The 12,965-nt window shown below is 33.7% G+C and overlaps 1 protein-coding gene across 1 annotated transcript; it reads right to left on the minus strand.

The window, feature by feature from the left end:
- Positions 1–422: 422 nt before the first annotated feature.
- LOC139893187 (uncharacterized) lies at positions 423–869 on the minus strand. Its single transcript, XM_071876337.1, has one exon. The coding sequence runs from the start codon at positions 867–869 to the stop codon at positions 423–425; it is 447 nt and encodes a 148-aa protein (XP_071732438.1).
- Between the last annotated feature and the right edge of the window lie 12,096 nt (positions 870–12,965).

Here is a 12,965-nt window from a genome sequence, read left to right on the forward strand (position 1 = left end):
TGCCTTTACTCAAGAGTCTTCCGGCCAAAACCAATGTACGTGTATTTTAAACAAGTAATCTAATACTTGTGCGTTTATAGTCATGACTTTGTAGGTCTCTTCCCTACGCGGCGTTCAAGCGTATGAAACAAACCAATGTTCTACTACTGTAAGCATTATATATAGTTTTAGTAACCAAACTAAACTATGCCACTTGAGATCTGGAGTGTAACTCTGTGCAGCTGGGGCTTGCAATCAACAAGTATATTTAAGATACAAATGTTATTGGCTAAAATTGACTGACTCAATTTATTTAAAATTTATGATCAACTCATAGAGTTGTTTTATTACAATGGAAGAATAAAAACATGAAACAAATAGATAGGGTGATCATTCCTTCTATTGCTTTTTTACATGTAGCACCTCTTCAGTGTTTGCGCATGTCAGGTGCATTTTATTGGTTTTTCATTTAATTCAGCAAGTCGATACGCCCCTGTATCGCGTATTCCAATAACTTTATATGGCCCTTCCCTCTTTGGGCCTAACTTTCCAGTATCCTCCGCTCTACTTGCTTCATTCTTTCTCCAAACCAAATCATCCAACTGGAAGGATAATGGTTGCACACTTTTATTATAGTAGCTTGCAATTTTTTGCTTGTTGATTGCTTCTTTAACAGTCGTCATTTCTCTGCGCTCTTCAACAAAGTTGAGATTTTCACGCAATTCTTCGCTATTGCTACTTTCATCAAATGAGGCTACGCTCCTCATTGGCACATTAATTTCCGCAGGTATAACTGACTCCGAACCGTATACCAGACTAAAAGGTGTCTTCTTGTTTAATCCCTTTGGTGTTGTGCGGTGTGCCCAAAGCACATTGGGCAGTTCATCCATCCACCCTTTGCGACATAAGCCAAGTCTTGCCTTAATGCCTAACACATATCACGATTTGTGACTTCGCACTGGCCATTGGCCTGAGGGTGCGCTACTAACGTGAATGTTTGTTTTATATTCAGCTCTTGACACCAATCTCTAAAGGGATTTCTGATAGTGCTCTAAATGAACACATATTTAGGCTCAATATCCTTCCAATATATAAAGCTTTTAGTTGCAAGTGTTCTATTTTCAAGTAATAATCGTTTAAATAAATAAGTGCGAAGACAAATAAAGAAAATGACGATTTGAAGACACAAATGACCAAAAAGCTCAAATGTACAATATACAATCCAAGTGGTTCAATTTATTGATGAGAAATGTCTAAAAAAGACAAGAGTACAAGTCGCGGGACGCAAAGTACAAGATTTCTCAGCGTACGAAAGGACGCTCGAAATCCGGAACCGAGACATAAATCAAGCATCAACGCGCAGGTCAACGAACCTAAAATTACAAGTCTACTATGCACATGAATATAATATAATATATATACAATTATATAAAATTATATATATTATTAAATAAAACGTCAGAAAACTAGAAAACAAACTGATGGGAGCATGCCAGCCTGGCTCTACGATCGCATGGGAATAACACTGAGAAGCCATGCGATCGCATGGCCCTCAGGATCAGTTCACATCTATAAAAGCCAGAGAATTCTGCTCGAATGATGCACCTCTTCACACTCTTCTTTCTTTATTTCTGTAAACTATAGTTATATTTATTATTTATAATATTAAGTTTAAGTTAAGATTAATAATAATTGGGTTATTGTAAGAAATATTTTACGGGTTTTAAAGTCAGAACTCTGTCCGTGTAACGCTACGCGATAAATAATCACTGTAAGCTATGTTCTTCCTTTTTAAATTAATGTATCGTAACTAAGTTATTATTATGCTTATTTGAGCCGAAGTAATCGTGATGTTAGACTAAATATTAAGATGGGGTTATTGGATTTTGTACCATAATTAAGGTTTGGATAAAAGACCGAAACTTGTGGACATTGGACTATGGACTATTAATAGATGGGGGGTATTGTCTAATTGAATGACAATTCATTGGAATCTGTCGAACCTATCTTAAAATTAGTTAATCTAATAATTATTAAATGATTATGCATGTCCTATTTAGTGACGTTTAGATGACATCTTTTACGATCATTTAATTAATCAATTGGATTGGGTAATTGATTATTCATTATGGCCAAGTGAATAAATTAATGTATCATGGACTAATTAAAACAGGGGTGGATTACATACAAGGATAATTGGTGTAATTGTTAACAAAGTATTAAAACCTTGGATTACACGCCGTCGATAACCTGGTGTAATTATTAACAAAGTATTAAAACCTTGTTACAGTTCGAATCCCTAATTAGTTGGAATATTTAACTCCGGGAATAAGGTTAATTTGACGAGCATATTATAATTATGACCGATGGACTATTATGGGCAAAACCCAGATAGGTATCAAATAAGCCAGGACAAAGGACAATTAACCCAGAGTAATAAATTAAAATCAAAACGTCAAACATCATGATTACGAAAGTTTAAATAAGCATAATACTTTTATTTCATATTTCATCGTACCTTTATTTACTGTCATTTTAATTACTGCAATTTACATTATCGCAATTTAAATTCTATCATTTATATTATCATCATTTATCTTTAGCGTTTATTTAAAATCGACAAATCGGTCATTAAACGGTAAAAACCCCCTTTTATATATTATTATTACGATATATAATTATATATATTTTATATAAATATAGTTGTTAAAAATATAGCGTTAAACTCAGCTAGCTCCCTGTGGAATGAACCGGACTTACTAAAAACAATACTACTCTATGATTAGGTACACTGCCTATAAGTGTTGTAGCAAGGTTTAAGTATATCCCATCTATATAAATAAATAAAACTTGTGTAAATTGTATCGTATTTCATAATAAAAATAATAGTATTTCGTACTACGCCTCGCACACATCAAGTATTTTTGGCGCCGCTGCTGGGGAAGCGAAAGCGAAACGCTATATTCTAAAAAAAAAAGATTTTTATTAAGTTTTAAACTATTTTTGTAAAAATATATGTTTATAAATTTTAAATATTAAAAACAAAAATATAATATATATATATATATATATATATATATATATATATATATATATATATATATATATATATATATATATATATATATATATATATATACATACATATATATATATATACATATATATATATACATATATATATATATACATATATATATATATATATACATATATATATATATATATATATATATATATATATATATATATATATATATATATATATATATATATATCTATTTAAGTGTTCAAATAAAAAAATATATTTTATATAAAGTATAAAAGTATTTTTATTAAGTTCTTAAAAAATATAATTCTAAATATTACTTATATTTTAATTTTGTAAAAATTATAAATTAAATACATAAAAAAAACAGAAAACTGAAGCTGCAATTTTTGAACCTGCATATAAATTGAACCTGCACACCATGCGATCGCATGGCTGCAGTACTTTAATCCCATGCGAACGCATGGAGTAGTCTGACAGTTCTGAAACCTTGTACGACACAATTAGGGTTACGGTTTTAATTATTATTATTATTAATTAATTATAATTAGGGTTTAATTTAATAATAATTAGTTTTAAGTTTTAATTAATTTTGTATTTTAAGTTTTAATTAGTTTTATTAATTATAAAATTAGTACTTTTATAAAATATAATATAAAAATAATATTTTTATAAAATTTGTATTTTTATCATTTTAGTTATAATTTGTATTTTTATCGTTTAATCGTAATTTGTATATTTTTCATTCGTAATTAGTTTTAAGTTAGTTTTTGCCGTAGTTATTTTATATATCTAGATTTTTAGGCTTTGCCGTAAAATTCCTAAAGTGCTTTTTCTTTAGATTAAGATTTAGACGCTTTAGAATTTTACGACGTCGCATATCGCTTTAGTTTTAATAAATTTTAGTGTCTTTTAAGTTGTTGCCGTTTTCCGTATAGAATTCATTTTAAGCTTTAATACCTTTAGACGCAAGTTTTAATTTTTAGTTTTTAGACTTTTAAGTTTCGACGCTTTACTTTCTTATTTTTCGACGCGTGTTTTCTTTCTCATTTCTACGCTCTAGTTTTTAGGACATAGAATTTTCTTTATTTTCTTTAAATTTCGACTAAAAAATTATTTTAAGCGGTTAAATTGATAGACATCCAAAATTTTCTGCTTCGTAGTAATAGTTGAATTTGTTAGTGGCTGAGTTGTGGTTTTCCGACTTAAAGGATCCTGGCTCCCTGCTGCATCTTTTGGCTATTCGAAACGTGGGCAAAAGCAGAAAAGTCTATTAATTTAATAACTTATATAATTTTTATTTTTATAACTAATAGGATATTCAGTGAATGCACCGAGCAAAACGTTCACCACCTTTCATACGTTCACCACCTAATACTCGATCAAGATATCTAGCTAATATTGCCGCTGTTGATTTTTCTTTAGAATTATCATCAAGTCGACCAAGTACTCCGATTCAAATTTTCGATAATCCATTTTTTGAACCCGACCTCACAATTGAGAACCCGGAGGATATTCAAGGACAATTCCAAGATCCGGAACCACTAATCATTCCTCCTGAACCACAAACCGTTAAATCAGAATCTTCTAGTAATTCGGATTCAACAATTTCAAATATGGAAATAACGGAACCTCTAAGTATGGAAGATTGAATGATGGAACAACGAGAGATTGTTACATTGAGCAAACGATGGAACAACGAGAGAATGTTTCCTACATGAACCAAAAGCCGGGAAATAATTATCCAAATAATTATCAACCGCCAAGGCAAACTTCAATCGAAATCAAAACATTCTTTACAATTCAAATGGACCCAACAATAACTCGTATAACCAACAAGGTCCGAATAACCAACCAACTCAAAACAACACTTTCAATCAACAAAGACCTGGCTTGTATAAACCACCATAACAAACCGAAGAGAAAAAGTCAAATCTAGAAGAAGTGGTAAAAAGCTAGTTGAATCTCAAACATAATTTATTACATCTCAAACCCAAACAAATGAGAGGTTTGATCAGTCATTAAGAACTCAACAAGCTTCCATTTTGAATCTAGAAAAACACGTAGGTACTCTTGCTAGCTTGATGAGTAAGAGGGAACAAGGAAAGCTACCGAGTGATACTGAAGCAAATCCTCGGAATGAGAATGTTAATATGGTATCAACGAATTCTGAAAAACCATCATCAGAAGATGGGAAGGTTTTCGATGTGAGTAACAATGAAGAAGTTACAACACCACCACCACCACCCGAGTATGTAAAGCCAGCGGTGGCACCATATGAAATGTCCCATTCTTATTGATTAAAAACGTTCCATATTAATTGATTTCGTTGCGAGGTTTTGACCTCTATATGAGACATTTTTCAAAGACTGCATTCATTTTTAAAACAAACCATAACCTTTATTTCACAAATAAAGGTTTAAAAAGCTTTACGTAGATTATCAAATAATGATAATCTAAAATATCCTGTTTACACACGACCATTACATAATGATTTACAATACAAATATGTTACATCGAAATCAGTTTCTTGAATGCAGTTTTTACACAATGTCATACAAATATGGACTCCAAATCTTGTCCTTATTTTAGTATGCAACAGCGGAAGCTCTTAGTATTCACCTGAGAATAAACATGCTTTAAACGTCAACAAAAATGTTGGTGAATTATAGGTTTAACCTATATATATCAAATGGTAACAATAGACCACAAGATTTCATATTTCAATACACATCCCATACATAGAGATAAAAATTATTCATATGGTGAATACCTGGTAACCGACATTAACAAGATGCATATATAAGAATATCCCCATCATTCCGGGACACCCTTCGGATATGATATAAATTTCGAAGTACTAAAGCATCTGGTACTTTGGATGGGGTTTGTTAGGCCCAATAGATCTATCTTTAGGATTCGCGTCAATTAGGGTGTCTGTTCCCTAATTCTTAGATTACCAGACTTAATAAAAAGGGGCATATTCAATTTCGATAATTCAACCATAGAATGTAGTTTCACGTACTTGTGTCTATTTTGTAAATCATTTATAAAACCTGCATGTATTCTCATCCCAAAAATATTAGATTTTAAAAGTGGGACTATAACTCACTTTCACAGATTTTTACTTCGTCGGGAAGTAAGACTTGGCCACTGGTTGATTCAAGAACCTATAACAATATATACATATATATCAAAGTATGTTCAAAATATATTTACAACACTTTTAATATATTTTGATGTTTTAAGTTTATTAAGTCAACTGTCCTCGTTAGTAACCTACAACTAGTTGTCCACAGTTAGATGTACAGAAATAAATCGATAAATATTATCTTGAATCAATCCACGACCCAGTGTATACGTATCTCAGTATTGATCACAACTCAAACTATATATATTTTGGAATCAACCTCAACCCTGTATAGCTAACTCCAACATTCACATATAGAGTGTCTATGGTTGTTCCGAAATATATATAGATGTGTCGACATGATAGGTCGAAACATTGTATAAGTGTCTATGGTATCTCAAGATTACATAATATACAATACAAGTTGATTAAGTTATGGTTGGAATAGATTTGTTACCAATTTTCACGTAGCTAAAATGAGAAAAATTATCCAATCTTATTTTACCCATAACTTCTTCATTTTAAATCCGTTTTGAGTGAATCAAATTGCTATGGTTTCATATTGAACTCTATTTTATGAATCTAAACATAAAAAGTATATGTTTATAGTCAGAAAAATAAGTTACAAGTCGTTTTTGTAAAGGTAGTCATTTCAGTCGAAAGAACGACGTGTAGATGACCATTTTAGAAAACATACTTCCACTTTGAGTTTAACCATAATTTTTAGATATAGTTTCATGTTCATAATAAAAATCATTTTCCCAGAATAATAACTTTTAAATCAAAGTTTATCATAGTTTTTAATTAACTAACCCAAAACAGCCCGCGGTGTTACTACGATGGCGTAAATCCGGTTTTACGGTGTTTTTCGTGTTTCCAGGTTTTAAATCATTAATTTAGCATATCATATAGATATAGAACATGTGTTTAGTTGATTTTACAAGTCAAGTTAGAAGGATTAACTTTTATTTGCGAACAAGTTTAGAATTACCTAAACTATGTTCTAGTGATTACAAGTTTAAACCTTCGAATAAGATAGCTTTATATGTATGAATCGAATGATGTTATGAACATCATTACTACCTTAAGTTCCTTGGATAAACCTACTAGAAAAGATAAAAATAGATCTAGCTTCAACGGATCCTTGGATGGCTCGAAGTTCTTGAAGCAGAATCATGACACGAAAACAAGTTCAAGTAAGATCATCACTTGAAATAAGATTGTTATAGTTATAGAAATTAAACCAAAGTTTGAATATGATTATTACCTTGTATTATAATGATAACCTACTGTAAGAAACAAAGTTTTCTTGAGGTTGGATGATCACCTTACAAGATTGGAAGTGAGCTAGCAAACTTGAAAGTATTCTTGATTTTATGAAACTAGAACTTTTGGAATTTATGAAGAACACTTAGAACTTGAAGATAGAACTTAAGAGAGATCAATTAGATGAAGAAAATTGAAGAATGAAAGTGTTTTTAGGTGTTTTTGGTCGTTGGTGTATGGATTAGATATAAAGGATATGTAATTTTGTTTTCATGCTAGTTGCCAAATGATGGTTCCCACATGTGTTAGGTGACTCACATGGGCTGATAAGAGCTGATCATTGGAGTGTATATACCAATAGTACATACATCTAAAAGCTGTGTATTGTACGAGTACGAATACGGGTGCATACGAGTAGAATTGTTGATGAAACTGAACGAGGATGTAATTGTAAGTATTTTTGTTAAGTAGAAGTATTTTGATAAGTGTCTTGAAGTCTTTCAAAAGTGTATGAATACATATTAAGACACAACATGTATATACATTTTAACTGAGTCGTTAAGTCATCGTTAGTCGTTACATGTAAGTGTTGTTTTGAAACCTTTAGGTTAACGATCTTGTTAAATGTTGTTAACCCAATGTTTATAATATCAAATGAGATTTTAAATTATTATATTATCATGATATTATGATATATTAATATATCTTAATATGATATATACATTTAAATGTCGTTACAACGATAATCGTTACATATATGTCTCGTTTCGAAATCCTTAAGTTAGTAGTCTTGTTTTTACTTATGTAGTTCATTGTTAATACACTTAATGATATATTTAATTATCATATTATAATGTTATATATAATATAACAATGTATTAATATGCTTCATATATATTTAGTAAGACGTGGTTATAACGATAATCGTTATATGTATCGTTTCGAGTTTCATACGTCAATAGTCTCCTTTTTAAGTATATAACTTATTGTTACTAATTTTAATGAGATACTTGATGATCATTATATCATGTTAAACATATATATTTATTCATTTATGTATCATCATGTCATATACAACTTATAGCATTCGTGAATCATTGGTCAAACTGGGTAATCAGACGTTTACAAAATTTCCGTTTCAATTAACCAAGTCTTAACAAGTTTGATTTCTTAACATGTTGGAAATATTTAATCATGTAAATATAGTTTTCATTAAACATATAATCATAGAAAGGTTCGGAAAAGTTCGGGTCACTACAGTACCTACCCGTTTAATAAATTTCGTCCCGAAATTTTAAGCGATTGGAGGTGTTGGCTCATCTTCTGGAAATAAGTGCGGGTACTTCTTCTTCATCTGATCTTCTCGTTCCCAGGTGAACTCGGGTCCTCTACGAGCATTCCATCGAACCTTAACAATCGGTATCTTGTTTTGTTTAAGTCTCTTAACCTCACGATCCATTATTTCAACGGGTTCTTCAATGAATTGAAGTTTTTCATTGATTTGGATTTCGTCCAACTGAATAGTGAGATCTTCTTTAGCAAAACATTTCTTCAAATTCGAGACGTGGAAAGTGTTATGTACAGCCACGAGTTGTTGAGGTAACTCAAGTCGGTAAGCTACTGGTCCGACACGATCAATAATCTTGAATGGTCCAATATACCTTGGATTTAATTTCCCTCGTTTACCAAATCGAACAACACCTTTCCAAGGTGCAACCTTAAGCATGACCATCTCTCCAATTTCAAATTCTATATCTTTTCTTTTAATGTCGGCGTAGCTCTTTTGTCGACTTTGGGCGGTTTTCAACCGTTGTTGAATTTGGATGATCTTCTCAGTAGTTTCTTGTATTATCTCCGGACCCGTAATCTGTCTATCCCCCACTTCACTCCAACAAATTGGAGACCTGCACTTTCTACCATAAAGTGCTTCAAACGACGCCATCTCAATGCTTGAATGGTAGCTGTTGTTGTAGGAAAATTATGCTAACGGTAGATGTCGATCCCAACTGTTTCCGAAATCAATAACACAAGCTCGTAGCATGTCTTCAAGCGTTTGTATCGTCCTTTCGCTCTGCCCATCAGTTTGTGGATGATAGGCAGTACTCATGTCTAGACGAGTTCCCAATGCTTGCTGTAATGTCTGCCAGAATCTTGAAATAAATCTGCCATCCCTATCAGAGATAATAGAGATTGGTATTCCATGTCTGGAGACGACTTCCTTCAAATACAGTCGTGCTAACTTCTCCATCTTGTCATCTACTCTTATTGGCAGGAAGTGTGCTGAATTGGTGAGATGATCAACTATTACCCATATAGTATCATAACCACTTGCAGTCCTTGGCAATTTAGTAATGAAATCCATGGTAATGTTTTCCCATTTCCATTCCGGGATTTCAGGTTGTTGTAGTAGACCTGATGGTTTCTGATATTCAGCTTTGACCTTAGAACACGTCAAACATTCTCCTACATATTTAGCAATATCAGCTTTCATACCTGGCCACCAAAAATATTTCTTAAGATCCTTGTACATCTTCCCCTTTCCAGGATGTATTGAGTATCTAGTTTTATGAGCTTCTCTAAGTACCATTTCTCTCATATCTCCAAATTTTGGTACCCAAATCCTTTCAGCCCTATACCGGGTTCCATCTTCCCGAATATTAAGATGCTTCTCTGATCCTTTGGGTATTTCATCCTTTAAATTTCCCTCTTTTAAACTCCTTGTTGCGCCTCCTTTATTTGAGTAGTAAGGTTATTGTGAATCATTATATTCATAGATTTTACTCGAATGGGTTCTCTGTCCTTCTTGCTCAAGGCGTCGGCTACCACATTTGCCTTCCCCGGGTGGTAACGAATTTCAAAGTCGTAATCATTCAACAATTCAATCCACCTACGCTGCCTCATATTCAGTTGTTTCTGATTAAATATGTGTTGAAGACTTTTGTGGTCGGTATATATAATACTTTTGACCCCATATAAGTAGTGCCTCCAAGTCTTTAATACAAAAACAACCGCGCCTAATTCCAAATCATGCGTCGTATAATTTTGCTCGTGAATTTTCAATTGTCTAGACGCATAAGCAATCACCTTCGTCCGTTGCATTAATACACAACCGAGACCTTGCTTTGATGCGTCACAATAAATCACAAAATCATCATTCCCTTCAGGCAATGACAATATAGGTGCCGTAGTTAGCTTTTTCTTCAATAATTGAAACGCCTTCTCTTGTTCATCCTTCCATTCAAATTTCTTCCCTTTATGCGTTAATGCAGTCAAGGGTTTTGCTATTTTGGAGAAATCTTGGATGAATCTTCTGTAGTAACCAGCCAATCCTAAAAATTGACGTATATGCTTCGGAGTTTTTGGGGTTTCCCACTTTTCAACGGTTTCGATCTTTGTCGGGTCCACCTGGATACCTTCTTTGTTCACTATGTGACCGAGGAATTGAACTTCTTCCAACCAAAATGCACACTTTGAAAACTTAGCGTACAGTTTTTCTTTCCTCAATACTTCTAGCACTTTTCTCAAATGTTCTTCGTGCTCTTGATCATTCTTTGAGTAAATAAGTATGTCATCGATAAAAAAAATGACAAACTTGTCAAGATATGGTCCACACACTCGGTTCATAAGGTCCATGAACACAGCTGGTGCATTAGTCAATCCAAACGGCATGACCATAAACTCGTAATGACCGTAACGTGTTCTGAAAGCAGTCTTTGAAATATCATCTTCTTTCACCCGCATTTGATGATACCCGGAACGTAAGTCAATCTTTGAATAAACAGATGAGCCTTGTAGTTGATCAAATAAGTCGTCGATTCTCGGTAGTGGGTAGCGGTTCTTGATGGTAAGTTTGTTCAACTCTCGGTAGTCGATACACAACCTGAATGTACCATCTTTTTTCTTGACAAACAAAACAGGAGCTCCCCACGGTGATGTGCTTGGTCAAATGAAACCACGCTCTAAAAGTTCTTGTAATTGGCTTTGCAGTTCTTTCATCTCGCTGGGTGCGAGTCTGTAAGGAGCACGAGCTATTGGTGCAGCTCCTGGTACAAGAACTATTTGAAATTCAACGGATCGATGTGGGGGTAATCCCGGTAATTCTTTCGGAAATACATCGGGAAATTCTTTTGCGACGGGAACATCATTGATGCTCTTTTCTTCAGTTTATACTTTCTCGACGTGTGCTAGAACAGCATAGCAACCTTTTCTTATTAGTTTTTGTGCCTTCAAATTACTAATAAGATGTAGCTTCGTGTTGCCCTTTTCTCCGTACACCATTAAGGGTTCTCCTTCTTCTCGTACAATGCGAATTGCATTTTTATAACATACGATCTCTGCTTTCACCTTTTTCAGCCAGTCCATGCCAACTATTACATCAAAACTCCCTAACTCTACTGGTATCAAATCAATCTTAAATATTTCGCTACCCAGTTTAATTTCTCGATTCCGGCATATATTATCTGCTGAAATTAATTTACCGTTTGCTAATTCGAGTAAAAATTTACTATCCAACGGCGTCAATGGACAACTTAATTTAGCACAAAAATCTCTACTCATATAGCTTCTATACACACCCGAATCAAATAAAACGTAAGCAGATTTATTGTCAATAAGAAACGTACCCGTAACAAGCTCCGGGTCATCCTGTGCCTCTGCCGCATTAATATTGAAAACTCTTCCGCGGCCTTGTCCATTCGTGTTCTCCTGGTTCGGGCAATTTCTAATAATGTGGCCCGGTGTAACAACCCTACCCGTTAACCAACCAAAAACGCGGAATAAAAAAAAATTTAAAACTGATCTGGAGGGTGCGCGGCGCGCACCACTGCCTGTGCGCGGCGCGCACAAGGCCGGAGACAGTTCTGATCAAAATGTCCATTTTTCGCGAAAAGATCTTCGACTTCCCGACACTTTTAGACCGAACGCTTTTCACAACAAACTTATATATGTAAAACTAACACGAATCAAACATAAAAATGATGTTTTACAAGCGGGGCCCACACGACCCAAAATACAAGTTTAATACAAGTTTAGAGTTTCGACCACCAAAAAGTTTAAGTTCCAAACTACACAATGAGCATGGCGTTTGGGATTAAACTACCCAACTACAGGTCAAACTCCAAGAGCTACTAAAGCCAAAAGCGTCCCCTAGTATCAAGCGGGATCTCTAGTCCAATACGATGCCCTTACCCTTGTCCAAAACCGAACCTATAAAATGGTAAACAACGAGAGGGTAAGCAAGGCTTAGTGAATGCAATAATTATACGAATACATATATAATTATACCTACTTGCATACACTTACACAAACCGCAAACATGCTAGCAACACAATTAGCTTATCGTCACATTAACAAGCTATAATCTCCAATACCACAAGCTAGCAACAACCGCATAATAATATAACTCGAAATGATATAATATGCTTACAACACAAGTAACCATGGTCGACCAATAGTACAAGGGAACGGCGCTCGCGAAAACGCCATCGGTGTTCATAACATCCATTAGGGCACTTAACACCTCGCACCACTAACCCCTAGGGT

The sequence above is a fragment of the Rutidosis leptorrhynchoides genome, chromosome 1 (genome assembly GCF_046630445.1).
Source record: "Rutidosis leptorrhynchoides isolate AG116_Rl617_1_P2 chromosome 1, CSIRO_AGI_Rlap_v1, whole genome shotgun sequence".
In the NCBI taxonomy this organism is placed as follows: domain Eukaryota; kingdom Viridiplantae; phylum Streptophyta; class Magnoliopsida; order Asterales; family Asteraceae; genus Rutidosis; species Rutidosis leptorrhynchoides.